Raw genomic sequence first — 22,693 nt, 5'->3', positions numbered from 1 at the left:
ACATAAACCTTCAAATATTCAGACCCTAAATCTCATTTGGTGACTGTAAATGGACAATAAGAATGTGAGTTTGAGACACCAAAAATGGTTATCTGCTAAGCAGCCAGACGGGTTGTGTGAGGAGGGAAAGCTATGTAAGACTTTTCGGTATGTTACCTGGGACTGGGGTGCCAAGGCCTGCTAGTCTCCCTTCTGAGTGAGGGGACATCACTCAGGGAATCTAAGACCACCTGCCTTGGAGCCTGGAGTGCCTGCCTGCTTGCCAAGCCCAGTGTGCTCTGTGAGGAAAAGAAGAGAGTTGGAGGGAGCAAGGTCCAGTAGGGAGCCGTGTAGAGTGGCCGAGGTGTAAGGATACAGCTACTGCACGGATTGGGTCTTTGTCCTTGTGCAGGACACAGTCTGGGACCCCATGTGCCTGGAGTGGGCTGCTGTGAATCGAGACGTGTGCCTACAGGGCCGCAGCCCATGCGAGTCGGCAACCCTGTGTGCCAGGAGACTGCCATGCTGTAAAGGCTAATGCATTGTGCATTAGTGGATGGTACCCCTTATGCCAGGAAAGGTTTGCCGTGAAGGATTGCACTGTGCTGATTGGGCAGGAACCTGTTTACTGTACTATACAATTACCCAGTATGCCAGAGAGGGTCACTGGGAGCATCAAGAACTGCAATCTGATATGCTATCTCCCTCCAGAGAAGTGAGGATGCCATGTGAGCACCTGCGCACCAACACCCAGTTGAGGAACCCAAAACAGGATTGTTGCAGCTAACCACGCAGTAAAACACACGCAGATGATGGACTGAATGCAGAACAAACCAAACATTCACCCCCAGGCAAGAGTTCTGGGTTAAATCATTAGTTTTTTTTTCTCACCATGCGACCCCAGTTTAGACCCAGCAATATGCAAATCAGTCTTTACCCTCCTCCTCATGGGAATATCCCAGCCTGAACTGCCAAATCCGATCTCCCCTGAACCAGAAACAAGCATCCTGGGTCCGGTTTTGGGGCAGAACACCCTCATCAGTCAGGCTACCTTAAATCCAGTGGCACAGTGAGCCCGGGACCCACGTCTGGCCATACCCCTAACACTTAGGGCGAGAAAGCAAAAGATACACAGATGATGGACTCAGCTGCTGGGAATGCCCGTGGACTGGACTCACTCAGGAACTCCAGACTCTTCACATCTGCCGCTGCTGGTAAAACTGGTGCTGGCACCACTTCAAGAAGAATATCTGCTTGCAGCTGGTGAGATAAAATGTCCCGCCTGCTACTGCACAGAAGAATTCCTGCATACCTCTCTAAGCAGTGGAGAGAGGTGTATGCAGCTCTGTCTTGTACTTTTGCACCCGTTTTTTTCTCCTGTGCTTTTTTGCTAGGCTCTTGCTGACCAAGAGAAGGGATCAACGTTTCATACACAGAACCAACATGTGAAATATCCCTCCTGTTGCTGTAGGATGGTGCCTGCTATGAAGAATCCCAGTGGACCAGTTGTATCCAAACATTTCTCCAACATGTCCTTCTGAAACTTCACTCTGTTGCTCAGACGGCACAAAAGAAGGTCGAGAACAGTGGAGGTAGCTGCCTGGTTTGAAGAATTCCTGTTTACCAGCCTAACCTGCAAAATGTTCCTGTGAACTTGAAACCAGAAGTAGAGCAACAACTCTAATACTGTCAGCAGATTTCCTCTGTCGTCCCCGGTGGAGATTAGTGTTGAAACCATGCAATCGGTCTGTTAGGATGCCATGTTGTTCAACTACATATGAGATTTGGGAGAATTCTACCGTCTCCTAAGAAAAGTCCATTTGAAATTGGTCTTTAGTTCTCTGGGTTGACCCTATCAAATCCATGTTTCTAAAGAGCTAGAAATCCATCAAGGATTTCCTTGTGTAGATAGAGTGCTGCATTGTCGCACACCCAAATTTCTATGATGAAAAGGAGTTCTGGTTAATGGTCAAGTAGTAGGTTGCAGATGTGATTTTGATTCCCTCTTAATGATGTAACACTAATTACAATGCATGACATTTGCTTGTTGTTTTGATTGTGGCAGATACTATGTCAGAGTTGTTGTCTCCTATAGATGCTTGATGAGTGTGGGCTTTCAGCTGGCTATATGACTGCTACTATGGTTTGCGCAGGTCGGGAAGGGTTAGTGGTTTCAGGAGCAAATCTGCTAGTTCGCCCCTCTGGCCTAATGATGGAAGGTTTTAATGTGTCCCGCGTATTGGTGCATTGGGATGGAATAATTCTTAGAGTCTTTGGAGGTAGGTCTCTTGGAGGTTCACCTGGCTGTCACTTTCCTCTGTTTTGGGTACCTATTTTGGGATGTAGAGAAGTTTCAGATTTTCTTTTCTGTTTCTTTAGTGGGCCTTAAGGTGTTGATAGGATTATTGGTTGGTCCTGGGGTTCTCAGTTTCAATCTCAGGCTGGTGTGGCATCGGAGGTGTAAAGCAAGGACTAGCTGAATCTTCGTTGTGTGTCTCCAGTGCACCTAGGAGACAATTTACTAGATTTGGACCTGTCGGAGATCTACAGGGATCAAGTATGTTCTTGTCAGATTGATTGAGGGCATGAATAAAATGTATGTGTTGCTTTGAATTGCATTTCCTGTACCCAGAAGCTCTGTTTTTATTTGCAGAGACCAAATGTCATATTAATTTTCATAACTGAAATGGCAATAACGAATCAATTTGTTTCATCCAGAGCATATTGATGAATTTAGCTGGGCTTTAATTCAAGTATGTAGAATCTATCAGTTGATTAATTTTTACATATGTTAAATACATCACTGTTTTGTCACCCAGGAACACGAGAATTTGAACATACTTGCGGAAGGCCCCTGGGCATCAGAGTTGGTCCAAATGGTACCCTTTTTGTTGCGGATGCTTACCAGGGAATATTTGAAGTCAATCCAGTAACAGGTAATGTTCAACCCTACTTCTTAATTTAAGACTTTCAATTTCTGAGCATTTAGAATGGATAAAAGTGTACATGGCAAGCTGCACTAACAAGTAAATCAAGAAGAGATACATATTTGGAAAGTGTTTTTGCTAAATTGAAATCCAAGGTTGTTCCAATAAATAGGCATAATGCCTATATCAAGTTATTCTCACATAAGCATGTATACCATTTCTCGGAATGCATTTATATACGAACCAATAAGAAATATTCATATTCTCAATCACTTCATTTGGGGCTCTTTCCAGATTTGTATTTCCGCTAGTTCAAGTGAGGTTTAAATATTTTTTTTAACCCTTCAATCAAGGTGTTGGGCCAGACCATTATATTTTCCATGATGACAGATTACAACACTTATGTTCCAGGCCAGTGCTTCTCAGATATTAGTTGCCCAGCTTGGATCGGAACACTTTCATTGTTTTGGTTCATCAACTCAGGGGCTAAAAGAAATCTGTCAAATCATTAATCATGGCTGTGGTTAGGAACTTTGATATATGTAATTCAACCTGTTAGCGAAGGAGACAACTTCAAATGCAGCTCTTGCCATGCGCATTGCTATAAAAAAATTATCAGATTATTTTTACTTATACCTTTTTTTAATAGAAGTCGCAAATGTTGTTCAACAGTCATACGGGAGCTTTTGCCTAAGCTGGAATAGTTATAAAACCCTGCTATGTATTGGGCAACATCTTAACTTACACTTGAATACTACCCAAATGTTTGTATTAAAAAATACTAAAAAATATGTTTTTCTGCTTTGTCATTTGTTCTGTTGATGCTGCAACTCCTGTACTAGTTTCTCTTCCTGTAGCACCCAGCCAACACCGATTAAATCCATTACAGATTTTGGAAATGGGTAAAAGCTGTTGGGGCAGTTTTGTTTGTTTGGGCTGATGAGTCTACCAAATAGGGAAAGGCAACTATCACTTGCGACACAGCATTCAAGTCCGTTAGAGCAGCAGTTCTAGAACAACATTTTGCTTGACTCCACCTGTAGTTGATCTGCCAAAGTGATGTTTCTGGTTGTTCACGGTAGATGTTTGGAAGATAATCATGAGATGCCGTACGGCTCCTCCCTTCAGCATCACTGCTTCATGTTATGCCTGGTCACTGACCAGTTCTTGATGCAGTGAGTCCTTAATGCAGACAGACAAGTGTTGGATTCTATTTGTCACTCACCGAGGGGCCCCTGCTGGGCCCGTGCCGGTGCCTCCAACCCCTCCGCCAGTCGGGTCTCAGGGATTATCAAATGGATCCGAATCTGCGCCGGTCATGCCACCTCAACCTTCCCCGACGGCAGTCCCAAGACCGACGTTCCAGTGCCAAATGGCCGCGCCCATCGGTGCTGCCATCCCAATTCTCATCCCTGACTCCGACACTGAGATGAAGGGGCATCATCCAGTGCCAGATGCGGTGCCGACTCGAGCCATGCCTTCCAGGCCAAAGCCTGAGCCCTATTCATATGGACTAGGACAGAATGGGAGGGGTCGCTGGACCCTGAAGAATACCAGCCTTATGAAGAGTAAATGGATTTGGGTGAAGCCAATGGACTGGATACTGCTCAAGAATCTGGCATTCTTTCTCCCCCTGCCATGGCTATGGAGAAGGGATCTTCATTCACAATAATGCTGCAGAGGGTAGCTAAGGTCCTGGATCTTAGCTTACCCTCGGTGGCAGTCAAGACTGTCTTGACGGAAGTGCTTCAGCCGGGAGTGTCCCCATCAGAACCTCTTCTCCCTTTCAATGAGGCACTTTCTGACGTTTTTCTTGGGACTTGGCCCAAGACCATCACAGAGGCTTCTGTGCAGAGGACGATTCCCTGTCAATACCACCCCATTGGCAGGGGACCCAAACTTCCTCACGCAACATCCCACTCTGGAGAGCTTGGTGGTCCAGGCTTCCACCACCCACGTAAATCCTGGAGCATTCCCAGCCGCACCACTGTATCAGGAATCTTAAGAGGATGACCAACTTAGGCAGGAAAATGTTTTCTTCCACCAACCTGGCATTGCGGTCTGTCAACACTGCATGACTTTTGGACCTCTATTCTCATGCTCTGTTGGATACAGTTGCCCAAGTGCTCTTCCAGGCCGTTGCCAAGGGGAGGGATGCCACTGACTCATTAGGCAGAGCAGGTTCGTTGACATTGGCCCTGGGATGCAACACCTGGTTGAGTACCACTGGCTTTTCTGGGGTTGTCCAGTCCTCACTCATGGACATGCCCTTTGATGGCTCCCATCTCTTTGGAGACGAGGCGGATTTGGTGCTGGAGTGCTTTATGGACAGCAGGCCTACAGCTAGGTACTTTGGCCTTCTATGACCCTTTGTCACCCTCAATCTGCCTTTCTTGGCCATGGAAGGGGCGTACAGTGGAGTCCTTATCCAGCCAGTATTTGCGTGTCCACAGACCATGGTCCTACTGGTCCCATTGGTCGGGTGGCCACCGCTCCGGTCAGACCAGTCCAGCAAATCTCCAGCAGCCGCAGCCTCCAAACCCTCCTAGTCTGCCCCTTTACGACCATGGGCATCTAATTGGCAGCAGAATTCACCATCACCTGTCCCACTGGCAGGCCATAACATTTGAGAGGTGGGGATTGCAGATTATCTGAAGGGGCTACTCCTTCCCCTTGGAGTCTACCCCTCCCGCCACACCACCATCTCATGATGAGCTGATGGAAGATCCTTTATCCTTGCTCTTCGAGGAAGTCATGGCTGTTATGGTCTAAGGAGCCATAGAGAGGGTTCTTGTGCCAGAAATAGACTTTGGTTGCTGTTCCTACTGTTTTCTGGGCCGCAAAAAAGATAAGGACCTTCGTTCTATCCTAGATCTACAGTCCCATAACTTCTTTCTCAAGAAGGAGAAATTTGAAATACTCAGGCTAGCTTGGTCTAGTCTGCCCTGTACCCAGGAGACTGGATGGTATTTCCACATTCCCATTCTGTCTGCCCACCAGAACTATCTGCGGTTTACAGTAGGTCACAAGCACTTTCAATTTGCTGTTCTTCCCTTTGGCCTTACCAGTGCCCCTTGTGTTCCCCAAGCTGATGGCAAGAGTTGCAGCTCGTCTGCGGAGAGCTCCTCTATCTCTCGACTTGCTGTTGAAAGCGGGTTCGCCCCAGGTTGACGTCTCCCACCTCTAGACTACTGTGAACCTCCTGCACTTGCTGGTGTTCACTATCAACGTGCCAAAGTAACACAGTATCTTACCAGTCTCAAGCTCTCCCCTTCATCGGAACTGTTCTGGACACAGTGCAGTTTCAGGCTTATCATCCTGAGTGGCTAGTCCAGGATATTCAGGCTATGATATTGTAGGAAACCCACCTCTCCATATACTGCACCAAAATGGTTTACACTGTGCAGAGATGTCAAAGAGACCCTTATTGGTTTACAAAGGTAAAAACTAGATAACGCTCTATTTTGTCGTTGTGTGGACGAGCAGCTAGGCTTATCAGAGGGTGTAGTGCTAAGCATTTGTCGTACACACTAAGGCAATAAACAATGCACACATTCAAGGAATGAAGTTGATTTCAAATTAGAAAAATAGTACTTATTTTATATATTTATTTAGACCTAAAACTTCGGGTGAAAGGTAAATACTTTTCGCAATACAAGAAAATCACAGTAGATGCAATATCTACGGTTGTGCGCAATTACGCAGCATACATTTCCCATGAAAGGAAAAAGGCAATTGCAAAAACCAATGCAGTACAGTCATTGTTGTTGTTAGCCTTTTGGAAATTGAAGGATTGGGTCCAAGGTGCCAAGGCCAAGTTTTCAGGGGGCTTCTCTGCTTTCACCGGGAGGATGGAAAAAGGGGACTTTGTAGCTGGTGCGCTACAAACTCAGGGGACCACCTGTAAAATCAAAACAAAGGGGGACTTGCAGGCAAGATCGAAGGCTCTCAAGCTGGTTTGAAAATACCCCGGCCGGGGCGGGCTAGGTGCAGTGAAGATGGGCAACTGTGCAAAGACGCACAACTATGTACTTTGCTGTCAGGGGCTGGCACCTTGGAGCGACGATTGTGGAGCTGCTTTGCCACTGCTGAGGTGGGTCTCCAGAGTCCTGATATTCCTCGTGCTGGCATGTTTTTGCAGCAGGGGGTCAGGCATTTGTGCCTTTCAGCTCCGGTGGGTCCTGGGGACTCAAGACTTGGTGCAGCAGCTGAGCTGACTCTCCAGAGCTGGTGTACCATTCGCTGGTACTCATAGACGTCTGTTGGGCTGGACGACGCTGGACCGGACTTTGCTGTGTTTGGTGCCTGCGGCTGCAGGGAGATAATGCCTCTACCTTTAGGAAGTTCTTTTCAATTTCTGAAGTGCTGATGACCCTCTGTGTTTTGTGGAGGCCACACAGTGACAAGATGAGCTAGAGGATGTCAGTTCTGTGGCGGCAGGCATGGTTCGCACCCAGAGTCAACCACAATGTCTTCAGTTTTCCGTCCAACAGTGTTTCTTCATTCGTCGTCTTCTTGTGTCTGTAAATTCTAGTTTCAAGGTCTGTGATGTCACCTAAATACTAAATTTAGGGACGTTTACAAGGGAGTGACCGGTAGTAGCCAATGGGCCCCTTACTTGGGATGTGTACAACCTCTAGTATGCCCACCTCCTGTGGGAGGGGGACATATCCCTAGCCGCCGATTGGAGAAGTCCCACTATCTTCAAGATGGTGGGCACTGAAAAATGTGCTTCACCTTGCCTCCAGCATGTGAGGAGTGGAGTTGGCAGAGAGGAGTACACCTCCTATTCTTTCTATGTTTTCCTGCCAAAAGGGGTGAGGACAGGCAAGGGGGCCTGCTCCTTCTTTCGGCAGAGGCTGGGGTCACGTTTTGACAGTGACAAGTCCTTTGAAGCTTCCCACCAGAGATGGTTCTTACTGACTGGGGGAGATGTGAACACTTCTGCCCAGGACAGGCATTGTTCTCGACCTCTGAGTGTGCTGGCGTTCACCCTTGAGGTCAGAATTCTGTCTGGTGGTAAGAGGTTGGCTTAGTCCTCCCGGTGACCACACTAAGGGTTGGTAGATTTTAGGGGACCTCTCTAAAGGGTCATCTGTGTGCAATTATTAATAATAAACCTTACACTGTAAACCGAACAGGCTTATTAAGGCGAAATGTTTGGTACCCAACATCCCATAATAATATAATATTAATAATGACGAGAGTCCAGCCCATGTACCCCTTACAGCGTCCCTTTCCACTTACAATATCCAAGAATTGACGTGGATATTGCAGGGGCATATCTGCTCATGCAGATATGTCCTCACAGGAGATATAGTGCACCCTGCCTTAGGACCATAAACCGTGCTATAGGGGTGTCTTACCGATATCTCATGCAGTGTCTGTGGGCATGGCACACAGGAATGTGTACCATATCAATTCTTCGGTTTTGTCTGCACCATGGGACGCAGTCTGCAATGGCAGGGTGCATGGCCTTGATGAGGTGCCCTAGATGGCACCAATTGTACTGCTACCCTTGGGGTCGCTCTTCAGTGCCGATGAACTAGGTATCAGTGGTACCACTTACTAGGGTCTAACAAGGGTTATTGTAGTTGTGCCAACTGGGAAACAGGTATAGTTTAGGGAAAAAGTTTCCTGCACAGGGGACTGCTTGGCAAGGATCCTGTGCACTTCCAGTCGAAATTACATCATTTTCCAGGCAAAAAGTGGGGGCCAGCCATGTACCAAAGAGGCACTTTCCTACAGATATCAATGTTTCAGCCTCTATCCTGGATTTGGTAAGGCAGACCCAGAGGCTATTGGGACTCATGGTCTCATGCATCCTGCTTGTGATACATGCCCAATAGAATATGCAGGCTCTGCAATGGGACTTGAAGTTTCAAAGGGTACAGCATCAGGGGAAACTCTGCGACATGGTCCAGATCATGAAGAGAACTGCAAAGGACCTGCAGTGGTGACTTATGAACCACAATTGGGTCAGTGGCAGACCAGGTGGCGTTCAGAGAACTCTGGTCTCCAGGGGAATCCGGACTCCACATAAACCTGCTAGAGCTCCTGGTGATCCGACTGGCATTGAAAGCCTTTCTACCCTTCATCAAGGGAAGGCTAGTGCAGGTGTTTGTGGACACCACCACCTCAATGGGGTAGTGCAACAACAGGGCGGGTGGGGTCATGGACCCTTTGTCAGAAGGCCCTGTTCCTCTAGACATGGCTGGAACAGTAGGGCACATCCCTGGTGGTTTGACACCTTGCAGGTTTCTTGAACGCCAGAGCGGACTAACTCAGCTGTTGATGCCCAGAGGATCATAAATGGAGTCTCCACCCAGAGGTGGCACAAGATCTCTTTAAGCAGTGGGGAGAACCTTGGTTAGAACTGTTTACCTTTGAGAATGAGCATTGTCAGCAGTTTGTGTGCTCGAGTTTCCAAGGTGGCTCTTTCTCTGAGTCTCTTTTCATCTCGAGTAGAGCCCAGGCCTCCTGTATGCCTTTCCCTCCATACCACTCCTGCCGAGAGGTCTCAAGAAGATCAGGAACATCTGGGCCCAATTCATCCTTGTGGCTCTGGACTGGGCACTGAGTTTGGCATCCTTAGCTTCTGAGCATGGCAATCGATCCTCTGGTCAGGCTGCCCGTTTGAAAAGATTTTCTGCAGGGGAGGGTCCTCCACCAGAACCTGCCCAATCTCCGCCCTCTTGCGTTGAGATTGAGTGGCGGCAGTTGACAGCTTTCAACCTTCCTCCCGAAGGCTGTAATGTTGTGTTCGAGGCATATGAGCTGAAGATCTCGCACTGTGCATTAGATCGCCATCTGGTGTTGGGCTCGAATGATTGCATGTTGTTGTCGTCTTGGAAGAAGTCTTTGTAGTCACGAGATAGGTGACTCCTCCCTTGGACGATAGTGCGCATGGGCATCGACTCCATCCTTAGTTTCTTTTTTTCCGCCACTGGGTTCGGATGAAACTTTTCCGCTCCGGTTTGAAATCTATTTTTCAAGTACTTCGAAGCGTAAAAATTTTCTTCAAACTTCACCAAACAACTTTCAATATCGACAAACATTGACTCGACTTCATCAGCTCGATTCCGGTCGTCGACGCGGGCTGTTGGACCTACCCACGCCGTGAGGCCTACACCTCATGGAACGGACGCCATTCAAAAGATGCCCAGAGTGTTGAGCAAAATTTCCACACAGTGACCATCACGAGGTCTGTAACCTGTGCTTGTCGCCAGAACACAACGAATCCAGCTGCATAGCCTGTGCATCCTTTCGATCGAAAAAGACCATTAGAGATTGGAGGGCCCGTCGACGCGACATGCAGAGATCAGCGCCGGAACCGGTGGATATCTTCGACAAAAGTCCATACGTCCCAGAAGAGGATTCCGATGATCTCCAGATCGTATCCGAGGCAGATGACTCTGATGACTCCATACCTTCGGGTCAACGCATGAGTACCACTGACCCTTCCCCAGCCCAAACACCAAAATCAAAGGCAAAGGTCAACACTCCACCTGCAGGGCCCAGTCGAGACCGAAAAAACACTTTGAAAGCCCCGCCATCGAGCCCGGCTCCGAAGAAAATAATGAAGCCTGCCGATAGCTCCATACCGAGCAAACCGCATGTGCCAATAACACCTGCTCCCTCGGCTCCGAAACGCACTCCGAAACCGTCGACTCAGAGAGAAAAAATGGCTCAGAAAACAACAAAGCCTGTTTCCGATACCTCAAACAGCTTCCACTCCGAAGCCGATACCCTCGATGCCGAAACAGACAAAGCCTGCTTCCGATGCTTCCAAGTCCATGAAACAGGCTTTGGCTCCAAAGACAATATCTTCAGTGCCGAAATCTACGCTAAAGGACTCAACATCAGCTCCTAAGCCTAAAGACAAGCAACAAACTGGTTTGGAACCGAAAAAATCGGCACCGAAGGCTGTGCCTCAAGAAGAGGTCCTTTATAGAAAAGGATCTACATTGATCCAGAAACTGGACATGCTTCCACTATACCACACAGGAAGAGGAAGTCCGATACAGCACCTACACCTCCAGTGCCTGTCAAGAAGAAGGAATCTGCCACATCTCCTATGCACCCTTCTTCTCCTGTATCTCCTTCTCCTCCACTTCCTTTAAACATTTTACCTCAAATTCTCCTCCTCATTCTCCACCACATAAACCTCCTCAGGATGTTGATGATGATGAGTATAGCATGGGGGAGGGAGAGACCCAGATGACCCTTTTCCCTGCCCAACAGGTTCACCGGACTGGGAGTATCCAAACCCACAGGATGTACCAGATATTCCTGACCCACATACATATCCATCTAAACCTTCTCCTCCAGAAGACAATATTGGGTTTGGACACTTAATTAATAGGGCTGCCATGTATCACAATGTCACCATGCATCCAGATGAGGCAGAGGAAGATTTTGTATTAGACACTTTTGAACACTCCCAAAAATCTGTGGAAATACTGCCAATGATTAAAGGAGTCATTAAGCATGCACAAGAAGTGTTTAAAGATCCTGTACGAGCTAGAATCATAAACCCAAGGATAGAGAAAAAGTACAGAGCAGCTCCTGGGGACACTGCCTACATTAAAGGACAGCTACCCTTAGACTCCCTACTAGTTTCAAATGCTAGTAAAAGAGCTAATTCCCAAACATCAGGTGAAGCAGCTACCCCTCCACATATGCCACCTAGACAGCGTCCAATGTTCACAGAAAATCTAACCCGGCTCCAACAAGAAGTTCTCTCATTACTGCAAAAAGATGCAATAGAGCTAGTTCCGTTGCAACATCAAGGAACAGGGGTTTACTCGCTCTATTTCCTATTACTCAAAAAGGACGGAACACTAAGACCAATTTTAAACCTAAGGCCTCTCAATCAGTATATACACTCAGATCATTTTCACATGATCACTTTACAACAAGTGCTACCATTGTTGCAACAAGGCAATTTCCTAACCACACTAGAGCTCAAAGACACCTACTTCCACATTCCCATACATCCTTCTCACAGGAAGTATCTCAGATTTGTACTAGAAGGACAACATTATCAGTTCAAAGTCTTTCCATTCGAGGTCACAACTGCACCACGAGTGTTTACAAAATGCCTAGCAGTAGTAGCAGCACATCTCAGAAGACAACATATCCACTTCTTCCCATACTTAGACGATTGTCTCATAAAAGCCAAGTCATTCAATCGGTGTGTCCAACACACATCTCAAACAATTCAAACACTGCACAACTTGGGGTTTACAATCAACTACACCAAGTCACATCTCCCGCCCTCTCATGTACATCAATACCTAGGGACTACAATAAACACCAATACAGCTCTAGCTTATCCCAGTCCCGTCAACAAGCGGAAGCCGGGAGGAGAAAAGGCGGAGGTTTTGAACGGACGGTGTGCGGGGACGGAAAGGAGGTAGAGGAGCACCTGGCGGCGGAGGACCGAAGAGAGGAGAGCGTGTGGAAAAAGGCGGCGGCGGAGGACTGAAGAGAGTAGAGCGTGTGGAGAAAGGCGGTGGCGGAGGACCGAAGAGAAGAGAGCGTGCTGGGGAAGGCGGAGGACCGAAGAGGGGAGAGCGTGCTGAGAGCAGAGGAGACCAGCGTTCCAGACACTGCTTCCAAACCCGGTGGGCTGGAGGGAGAAGAAGCCACGGGTCCTACTGCTGTGGTCCGAGAGGCGGGCCACAGCCCAAGCAAGTGTGGTGGAAAGGGGCATTTTGGTGGGGTGTGTGGGGAGGGGGAGATAAACGTTGGGGAGCCCTTTTTGGTGATGGTAGCACAATACTGAAAGCTGAATAGAGCATTAATCCCCGGTTGTTTTCTTTTCCCTGAGGCTCCGAGAAACCGGGAAAAAAAAACCCGAGGCGCCAAGGACCAAGACCACCCCTTGAGGCTCCAAGACCCAAGAGAATCCCCACAGAAGAAGAGAACTTGACAGCCCTGATCTGTAGTGTGGTGCAACATTGGGCTTCATTTACAATAATAAAACCCTTATCAAGATCACTACTCTGGTCTCGTGCTCTGTACCCAACTAGCCCCTGACAGTGTGCTTCTTTCAAGCCTCAACCCACAGGCTTCTCACACAAAAAAACACCCTTTCTGGTGACAATTGCATGTCTCTGTAGAGTGAGTGAGCGGCAGGCCTTGTCATCTAAGACACCTTGCCTCTTAGTCTATCCTTACAAAGTGGTGCTTTGCAGAAAGGCCTCCTTTCTACTTAAAGTGGTCACTCCATTTCATGCAGGCTAATCCATCACACTGCCTACTTTTTCGCTCCTCCACATCCCTCTAAAGAGGAGGTGCGACTCCACTGTCTGGACCCAAACTGAGCATTGCCGTTCTACCTTGGCCGCAGACATGAGTTCCGGGTGGACAACCAACTCTTCGTGAAGTATGTTGGTGGGAAGTAGGCTCGGGCAGTGCAGAAGTGAACTATCTCTCATTAGGTCGTGCTCTGCATCAAAATCTGCTGCGCACTGGCCAAGAAGTAAACCGCCTGAAGGCTTGCAAGTTCATTCAACCAGAGCTAAAGTTGCGACCACTGCATTAGCATACTAAGTTACGGTCCTGGATATCGGCCAACAGCAGTATGGACATCTCTGCACACGTTTAACAAACACTTTTGTCTGGACAGTCAGGTCCGTCTGGATGGGCATTTCACCCATTCAGTCCTGCAAGACTTCCTTGTGTGAAATTGGTCCGCAGTCTTTATCAGATGAACGAGTTACTTACTTTCAGTGACGTTTTATGTGGTAGAGAAAATACATAGCTGCAGATTCATTAACCGCCCACCCATACTCCTCGCTCTGCGGACGGATTTCTGGGGCCAGAGCTCATCCTTTTCAGTACCCTAATATACTGGTACGTTTTTTGTGCCTACCTAGAGGTGACTTACAAGTAGGCCTGGCAAAAGGCATTTATTGCTACATTAAATTGGCAGTTTTAAAACTGCACACCAAGACTGCAGGGTCAGACCTGGAGACATGCTTTGCATTGTACCTTTAGTGGTGGCACAATATGTGCTGTAGTCCACTAGCGACATGTAACTTACAGACTCTGGGTACACTTCTGTACCATATCCTAGGGACTTATAAGTAAGTTTAACTTTCCAGAAGTGTAGCCAATTTCGATGTTTTAGGGGTTAGAGCACATGCACTGGGGCCTGGTTAGCAGTAGCCCCAGTGCACAGAGTAAAAAAACTTGCAGCATCATTTCAGGAAAATGGGCGTACTCCGGCAAAGAGAGGCATTTTCTTACAAGAGCTATCTAGAAAAACAAATGTGGATTGAGTCCACTTTTGGGGTTAACTGGTGCCTATTATTACAGAAGCAAACAATATCTACTTGAATACTTTAACAGTAAAGTTTTGATCACACAAGATCTGCACTTTCAAAGAAGGCAGGAAAGGGAGTGGCTACATTCTCCCTCAAAGCCTGTTTCTACTATCAGTGTTGATGTATAATTGCTTTTGGATTAAAACCTTGTTAGTACCACCATAGCCAACCCGTAACCTTGTCCATTGAACACTTCCACCCTTGTTTATACATGGGCTTGCTCTGTACTCATGTAATTGGGCCAAAACACATAGCCTTACACCAAAAATTGATAGTTGACGTTTGGATAAAATATGTTCTCTCCATATAATTCCAATAGTATAACCATCTAATACATGTGCAGTAATCTCAAGAAATGCAGACTAATGAATCGGTGCACAGCAATTACATGCTGTAAGTGAATTTATATTAACTATACAAATGTTGCAGTATTAAAACTAAATCTTTTTAATTTCCTTGTGTTTGGTGGCCACCAAACAAAGCACTGTTGGATTTTTTCTAAACAGTGATTTAAATAATGTTTAATGTTCTCCTGCTCTGTTTGTACATTTAATCTGAGAAAACCTGCATTTATTGGAGATAGGTTATGTAGAAGGCCCCAATCTACAAGTGATAGCTATATGGACGTTCTCCAACTTCGCTACTTCCTCCTTGAAGTTGAAGTGAAAAAAGAAGAATCCACCTCCCTGTTAAGTACAGGGTCACAGAGTGTCATTTGAGACTTGGGCCTACACTTCCACGTTTTAATACTGGAGATGGGTGGTAATTGAGTGAGCGTCCAATGTTTTGTATTCATGAGCCATATATGAATTTGGTGCTCAATGGGAGAGTTTAACCAGTCATATCCTAAACATTCCAGACATTCTGGCAAGGGTGGGCCTGCAGTTCATCCTAGGCCTTAGAAATGTCATCAGTCCCCCATTATCTACCTACTTCTGGCATTTAATATTGGGGTCACAAAGTTTGACTCTAATATAAAATGGATGGTTCCACATCACATCTGATAGGAAAACCAGAGACTGGTGTGTTAAACCCTCATAGATGAGGACAGATGTGAAGAAGCAGCTTGTCCTTCACAGTATTCATTCTGCTGTTGGCACACCCATTGAGAGTCTGTTTTCTCACTAACTCATAGGTACTCTGCGGTCTACACCGGTTGTCATTCATCCATGCTGTCAAGATAAACTGCCCTGAGAATAGACAACCTGCGGATCCAGCACCGTTTTGACCTACACTATGCTCCTGAGGCAGTCACATTTCCACTAGAAGCAACAGAACTATTCACCACCTTCTTTCTTTAGACGAAAGGCTCCAATGTGGGCGTCTGATAAGGATGGACCATGGCAGCCTGGTATAGATCCAGTCTGAGGAAAACTGTGGATTTTTGTCACATGGCTCCTGACAGTGCTTTCAAACATTTGAAGATGCTGTGAATAGAAAATAACAAATTGCCCATGATCTCCCAGACACATCCCCGCACAATCAATCAATGTACTATGCAGTAAACTGTGAGCTTTTTTTTCTACCACCAATTTATCCCATATCGTTTTTGACATCATAATTGAAGCATATTTTGTTTAAGTCTCGCTTAAAATGTATTTAAATATACCCTAACATGACTACCAACATTGTTTATTTTGAGTGCAAGGTTGTGAATGAAAGTGGAGCTGTCCAGGGGCAATAATGTTCTGTTTTCATACTGGCTTTTGTCCCTAATAGTGTGTTGGTTGCGAGTGAGTGAATATATTGAACTTGGGTGGCAGCAGGTGCTTTGGTGCTGGTGCTATCTGATAAATACTTAAGCTATGAGTTTAGAGATCCTCTGGAGTATCCCAGCTCTTTTAACTGCTTAGATTTCCGGTTTTATTTTTTTTAGACGTTTGCATGCCTAATATCCATGCAAAAGGCATTTTAGAGGAATGGAGATCCTTTGCTTCATAGGAATTTACACTCCCAAAAGAAAATATTCAAAAATGGGAATTCGAGGCACATTTTTGTTTTCAAGCACAAATTCGCTTGTGCGATCAATTCTTTTAATCTCTGCTAAGGATTCCCTGTTAAGTTGCTAAATATGGCTTAAAATGGGCGATTTGTGTTTATTTATTTGCCTAAAATGGTGGTTGAAATTAGAAGACTACACTGTACCGAAGATCTGAGTGGAGTGGATGAGTGGGTTCTAAAGAAGGATGATGCCTTTAGGGATCAGGACGAGGCAGAGAAGGAGTACCATTAAAATGCATCGTGAAAGAACAATTGGGGATGAAAGATTTAAGAAAGAGACTTACAAAGATATCAAGAGCAGTGAATTTGGCGAGGTTTACTAGCTTGGATTCTGGCAGTGACAGATTTGATCTCTACTTATAAATACTGACCTTTCAAAGACTTATAAACACTGACCTTTCAAAGTTCTGTGTAATCAGTGTCTCTGTTTTCTTCAGCCCTAAGCCGCCTCCTCTTGATCCTTTTGATGCCCCATATCATTTTTGGGCAGCATGTATTCAGTGTATTTATTAAAACATTTATCATTGTTCCTGTAGGTGAGGCCAAAATGATCATTGATTCCAGGATACCAATTCAAGGGAAGAAAATGTCCTTTGTGAACGACCTTGTGTTAACCCAGGATGGAAGGAAAATTTACTTCACAGATTCAAGCAGTAAATGGCAACGAAGGGACTATATGTTTCTGGTTATGGAAGGCACCGACGATGGACGGTGAGTATATCAAAACCACATCATCATTGCAGGGTTATCAAAAAATATGTTTGTAGTATGTGTGGCTGTATATACACATGCATTGCATACTCCTGGCTTCTAGTGTTAAGCTCAGACTGTTTTTCCGAGCAATTCCTTCTGTGGTAGTGAATGTGCATGGGCACCTTCCCCATTTTTAGATTGTTTTTCTCTGCCACTGGGAAGACTTTTCCCAGAAAGTCAAGGCTCTACTTTGAGGACCCTCCTGAACCGGAAACTCCTCCTCAGCTGGCACATCCCAAGAGGCCTAAGGGCCCTGCTCTTGGCTCCTCTCCTCCCTCACATTCTGCAACTTCCGCTCAGAGGGTTACCAGAGTCCTATTCAGACACAGGTAGCCATAGCTAAAGTGTGGGTCCCCTGGGGGACTCTGACCATCTCCCTGTCAGGGTTTCCTATGAGACGTCCACACCGCATACTACGGTGTCATGCAACGTTCAGCCACCTACCACAAGGTGTACATGTATGTCACCGCGGAGAATGAGGACTCCTGTTGAAGATGCTCTCCAGAACGTAGCGTTCCCTTCAGTTTCTCCCTTTGCTAAAGGGGATGGTAACATTTGTCTCGGAGATTGGTAGGAAGTCATAAAATCCCAGGTGGATTATGCCTGCACCTTCTCACCTCCTCTATATCAGGGCCCTATTCTCCCGGACTGCCTAGCTATGTTCACAGTTTAAAAGAGAGCAGCAGCCCAGCCCACATGCGCTGCCCCTACTCCTGATAAGGAGATAATTGCATTGATGCAGCTAGCAAGAGAGTAGTACTTAATTCCGGCGCATCACCAACTCAGTAGGCCCCCTGCCTTGCTACGACAGGGCCCATTGGGAAGAGATGGAGGTCTTACTCCAACGTCTACCTGACATATACCGAAAGAGCGGAGAAGAGATTATTGAGAAGTGGAAAGCCATATCCAGCACCACTTTTTTGTGCGCATTGGGGGCCTAATTCACAAAGGTAAACTTAAACTTTTGTGTACATTTACACTTGTAATTTTACTACTTTTTGATATTCACAAATTACGTGTGTAATTTTACTACTAGTAATTTTACTCATAGTAAAATTACACTCATACATTTACTAGTAGTGAAATTGCACCTGTAGTTTCTGAACACCAAAACAGTAGTAAAGTTAGGTAAATGTACACTTTTGTGTACGTTTACACTTGCTGTAGTAACTTTACTTCTTTTTGGTATTCACAAACTAAGAGTGTAATATTACTGTTAGTAAAATTACACTTGTAAAACTACTAGTAGTAAAATTACACTCGTAGTTTGTGAATTCCAAAACAGTAGTAAAGTTACTACAGCAATTGTAAACTTACACACAGGCGAAAGTTTACCTTTGAAAATCAGGCCCTGGATTCAGCTAATAGAGCTGCTAGAGGGGTGAACATCTCTGTCATCGTTCTCCACCACTCTTTGCTGCATGTCACTGGGTCTTACGCCAGAGGGTCATCAGTATATCAGTAACCTGCTCTCCCTGGAAGAACTCTTGTTCTGCCCACAGGTTGATGAGATGTTGGGAATGATAAAGGACACCAGCACTGCTAAGGCCATGAATGCCCTTGACGTTCTGTCAGCCAGGGGCTCCTTTAAAAGACAGCAGACAAGGGGAGGGTCTAAGGCTACTTCTTCTGACTCAAAGCAGCCATATTAACACCAGCAGCAGTCCTACCACCAAATTGGAGGGTGGGGTTACGAATGGGCCCCCTTGAGGAGTAACAACTCATAGGGTTGAGACAGAGGTACTCACTTCCACATGAGACTCTACCTCCAGGCATTGACTTGCTCTGCATCTCCCCGATCACACTGCACTTGTATGGGGAGGCTTCAGAGCTCTCTCAACATCTGTGCAAAGATCTCTACTATTTGTACTTCCTCATCCGCAAAAATGACTTTCCCTCAGGTCAATCCTTTATCTCAGGCTTCTCAACAGATACATTCTCTCTGAACATATCCACATAGTTACCCAACAGGATGTCATCCCATGCAGCAAGGGGACTTAATTTTCCACATTGGTCCAGAAGGATGCCTCCTTAGACATCTCCATCCATCTGGCCCATCAACGCTACCTACGCTTCACGGTGAGTGGCCAGCACTGTCAGTTCAAAGTGTTTCTGCAAGTGATCATAACCACGGATGCATCACTTGTAGGGTAGGGTGGGGTGGTGCATCTCAGCAACATGACAGTCCATGGTCTGCGGCCTCCCCACCAACAGGGTCTCCACATCACCCATCTGGAAATGTAGCCATCCACCTAGCCCTGAAATATTTTCTCCACAATATTCCAGGTAAGTTGGTCCTGGTACGGACCGACAGCATGACTGCAATGCTTTGCATATAAGAGAGAGGTGAAACACACCCTTTTCAACCCTAACTCATCGAATTTGGCATTGAGCATTTCACCACCAACTACATCTGCTAAGGGATTATCTCCCGGCGGGGGAGGGGAGGAACAACGACTTTGCAGACTGGCTCAGGATTCACCAACGGGTCCACAAATGGGAATTCCACCCACAGGTCCTACTCCAGAACATCAACCCCTTTTGTAACCTGCGAAAATGTAAAATTTCCACATTTCACCTCCAGGTTTCCACACCCGAGTCCATGGGCAAAACTCTGGATGAACTGGCCACAGATCTTTTCATACACTCATCGTCCTCTCCTACTCTTACCGTATGTAGTCAGGAAACTGGCAAATAGCCCTCACCCTGGTGGCTATTGCTTGGGCTAGACAACCGTGGCTCTCAATCCTTTTAGAGATGTCTAACGGTCGCACCAGAAGCTCGCCAACAGGCTGGACCATCTCACAAACAGCCAAGGCAGAGTCAGATGCCCAGACTCCAGGCAGCTCAACCTAGTTATTTGGCTCCTGAAGTCCTTGAATTTGGGTAACTCACCTTGCCTCAAGAGTGCAAAGAGATACTAAAGGAAGCTCAAAGGCCTACCACATGCACTTGCTATGCTGCCAAGTGGAATAGGTTACATTACACTAGCTTTTTTTCCAGGTACACAATGACTAAGTTATCCTTAGACCCAGTCTCAAATTCCTCCCTAAGGTGGCCTATCCGTTCCACCTTAACCAGACAATTGAGCTCCCAGTCTCCCTGTCTGACTCAGTAGCAGAGAGCACTTCACATGCTGTTATGTATTACATAGATATGACCAAGTCCTTCTGTAAAACACAGCAGCTTTTTGTTGCCTTTGTACAGCTAAATAAAGGTCAGCCATGTTCAAGAGAGGGTACCGCCAGGTGGAATGTCTGATGTATTCAGACCGGTTACCTTAAAGCTAAAAGACCCCTACCTGCTCCCTCTAGTTTCACTCTACCTGTAAACAGGGCACCACTATGGCCTTTTTTTGGCACATACCTATAGCTGGTATCTTTAAAACTGCCACATGTCCACTCCCTGCACCTTTGCAAAGCATTATTGTGTGGACATTTTGGCAAGGCAACTGGCTAGAGTAGGTCAGGCCGTCTTAAGGACATTGTTTCAGCCCTCCGTACCATCTACTAGCTAGCCACCACTTAGGGGAGTACTGCTTTACAGTCTGTGCTGAGCATGTGTACCCACAGCCATGCTACAAATGGGTTATGTTGCTTACCCTACAAGCATCTATGCATCGCATTCAGGGCTGTAGATTCATATGCGCCCTCCTGCCTCCACGGAAACCAGTGTTTGCTTTAGATATCTTAAACCTGCATAATTATTTACAGTGCACACATGGTCAGTACACTGTTCTACTCTCTACTCCGTACCTGCTCTCAATGGAGTATGTGCACATGCATGCTCATTATCAGAGGAGGAGTTACTAGGTCCTTGTGACTAAAAAAACTTCTTAGAAGGGAAACAAGTTGCAACAGTCTGAGCCCCACACTAGATGGCAGGAGTATGCAGAGTATGTGAATCTATAGCAGCACATGCGTCAACAGTTGCTTACAGGGTAAGTAACGAACAGTTTGAGTTTCGTATTTTCTTTAATGGTTAGCTATTTTACTTTTCGAGATGCATGTCATGGCCCTAGACTAAAGATATTTGCCTTGAATGTGTAATTATGTTATACCATTCCCATTTGCCTTTTCTATTTCACAAACAAGTTAGAATGTATTCCAAAATTTTGGAAATGCATCCTACAAAAACATAACAACCAATCTTGCTCCTTTTCTTTTTAAAAATAGAACCATACTTACATTTTTTTTTATATGAACTAAAAATGTGAATAACTGTGCTCAGTGTTTTGATCATTTTAATTTCTGGCAAATGCATTTCCTTCCAGGTTATTGAAAAGATACTTTTGTTACCAGTGGCTCATGTTTTTAGCTTCGTATGCCCTCATATAGCTTGACGTCTGTTTGATAATAGTTATACTTGACTTTGGAGGACAGCTCTGTAATGCAATGGTATGTTCAAAATAATTGATTAAAAATCTCAATAGCAATCTTGTTCCAGGCATGTGTGGCTGTAGATGCACATGCGTAGCATAAGTCTGAAATCTAGTGTTGGGCTTGGATGATTGCAACTTGTTTTTGTTCAAAGAAATGTTTCGAGTCGCAAGCCTGTGTGACTCCTCCTTTTGCTGACACTGTGCATGGGCATGGGTTAGATTGTTTCTTTCCCCCTATTGGTTTGGATATACTGTCCTAAGTATATGGGGAGATTAAGTGATTTGCCTAAGTTTACACAGTGTCCTCGTGAAAAGTAGTTGGTCTTAATGCAAAGGTCTCCAATACCTCCTGGTTGTGTTGGCGCTATATAAAACTGCACAAAAAATGTGAAAAGCAGAGTTGGGGGAGGAAGGGATCTGTGCATTGGAGTTCTGTGGGGCAGGCAGAAATGGGCGGGAGGTGGACAGGCAACCAACAGCAAATGCAGGTTGCCAGGGGGAGAATAGGTGATTTGGCCATAATCACAAATTGTAGAACTGAGGCCGAGGTTAGGGACACAATGTTGCTTCCTCTTGAGAGAGGATGTCGCAGAAGGGCAGAGCTGCCGGATATGGAGCTGGGAAACCAGGTTCAAGTTTCGGCGTCAGCTTAACGTCCTTGATTCTGGGTAATCACTTAATCTCTCCCTGCCTACAAAAATCATGCGTCCTTGTGTAAAGTAACTGGTGCTAATGTAAAGCACTCCAATACCTTCGGGTGGTGTTGGTGCTATATAAAACTGCATGAAAAAAGTTACTGGTGCTAATGTAAAGTGCTCCCCTACCTTCAGGTGTTGTTGGCGCTATATGAAACTGCACAAAAAAACCAGAAAGAATCACAGTGTTAGTCTGGTTTATGGTAGTGAACGTGAGGAACTACATTGCATCAGCAACCACATTAAAAGGACTACTTTTGCCATGGACACTGAGGGGCAGGCAGACCTTGATGACAACAAGACTCAGCCTGGCTCTTCTGAAGAGAATTCAAGTTAAGCAACAATGGGGCACGGAAACACTTCACCGGTGTCGCAGGGTTTCTGTTCTCACACAACTGTGCACAGAGGAGTGGAACCTCGGCGAATTAGGGTGTCCCAAAACTCACCTTAGTATCCAACTCACCCCTTACCGAGCTAGCTACAGTGTCTCATTGGACATATCAAACTCCCAATGTTTAGACAAACCAGAACATGAACTTACAGTACCTCAGGGTACGTGGAACTCATGAACACTCTTTCGTTATATTATCATTACAAACCAGAACATGGAGTAAAGAAGAC

The 22,693-nt window shown here is 45.9% G+C and overlaps 1 protein-coding gene across 1 annotated transcript in view; it reads left to right on the top strand.

Moving 5' to 3' along the window:
• APMAP (adipocyte plasma membrane associated protein) overlaps nt 1–22,693 on the top strand; it is a 379,103-nt gene that overhangs the window by 152,648 nt on the left and 203,762 nt on the right. Inside the window, exons 5-6 of the mRNA XM_078649066.1 lie at nt 2,799–2,915; nt 16,780–16,954. Of these exons, the coding sequence (XP_078505192.1) occupies nt 2,799–2,915; nt 16,780–16,954 (292 nt within the window). The remainder of the gene's footprint in view (nt 1–2,798; nt 2,916–16,779; nt 16,955–22,693) is intronic.

The sequence above is a fragment of the Lissotriton helveticus genome, chromosome 6, assembly GCF_964261635.1.
Source record: "Lissotriton helveticus chromosome 6, aLisHel1.1, whole genome shotgun sequence".
NCBI classification, from domain to species: domain Eukaryota; kingdom Metazoa; phylum Chordata; class Amphibia; order Caudata; family Salamandridae; genus Lissotriton; species Lissotriton helveticus.
The sequence above is the reverse complement of the archived record's forward strand: the minus strand, read 5'-3'. Positions and strand labels throughout refer to the sequence as shown.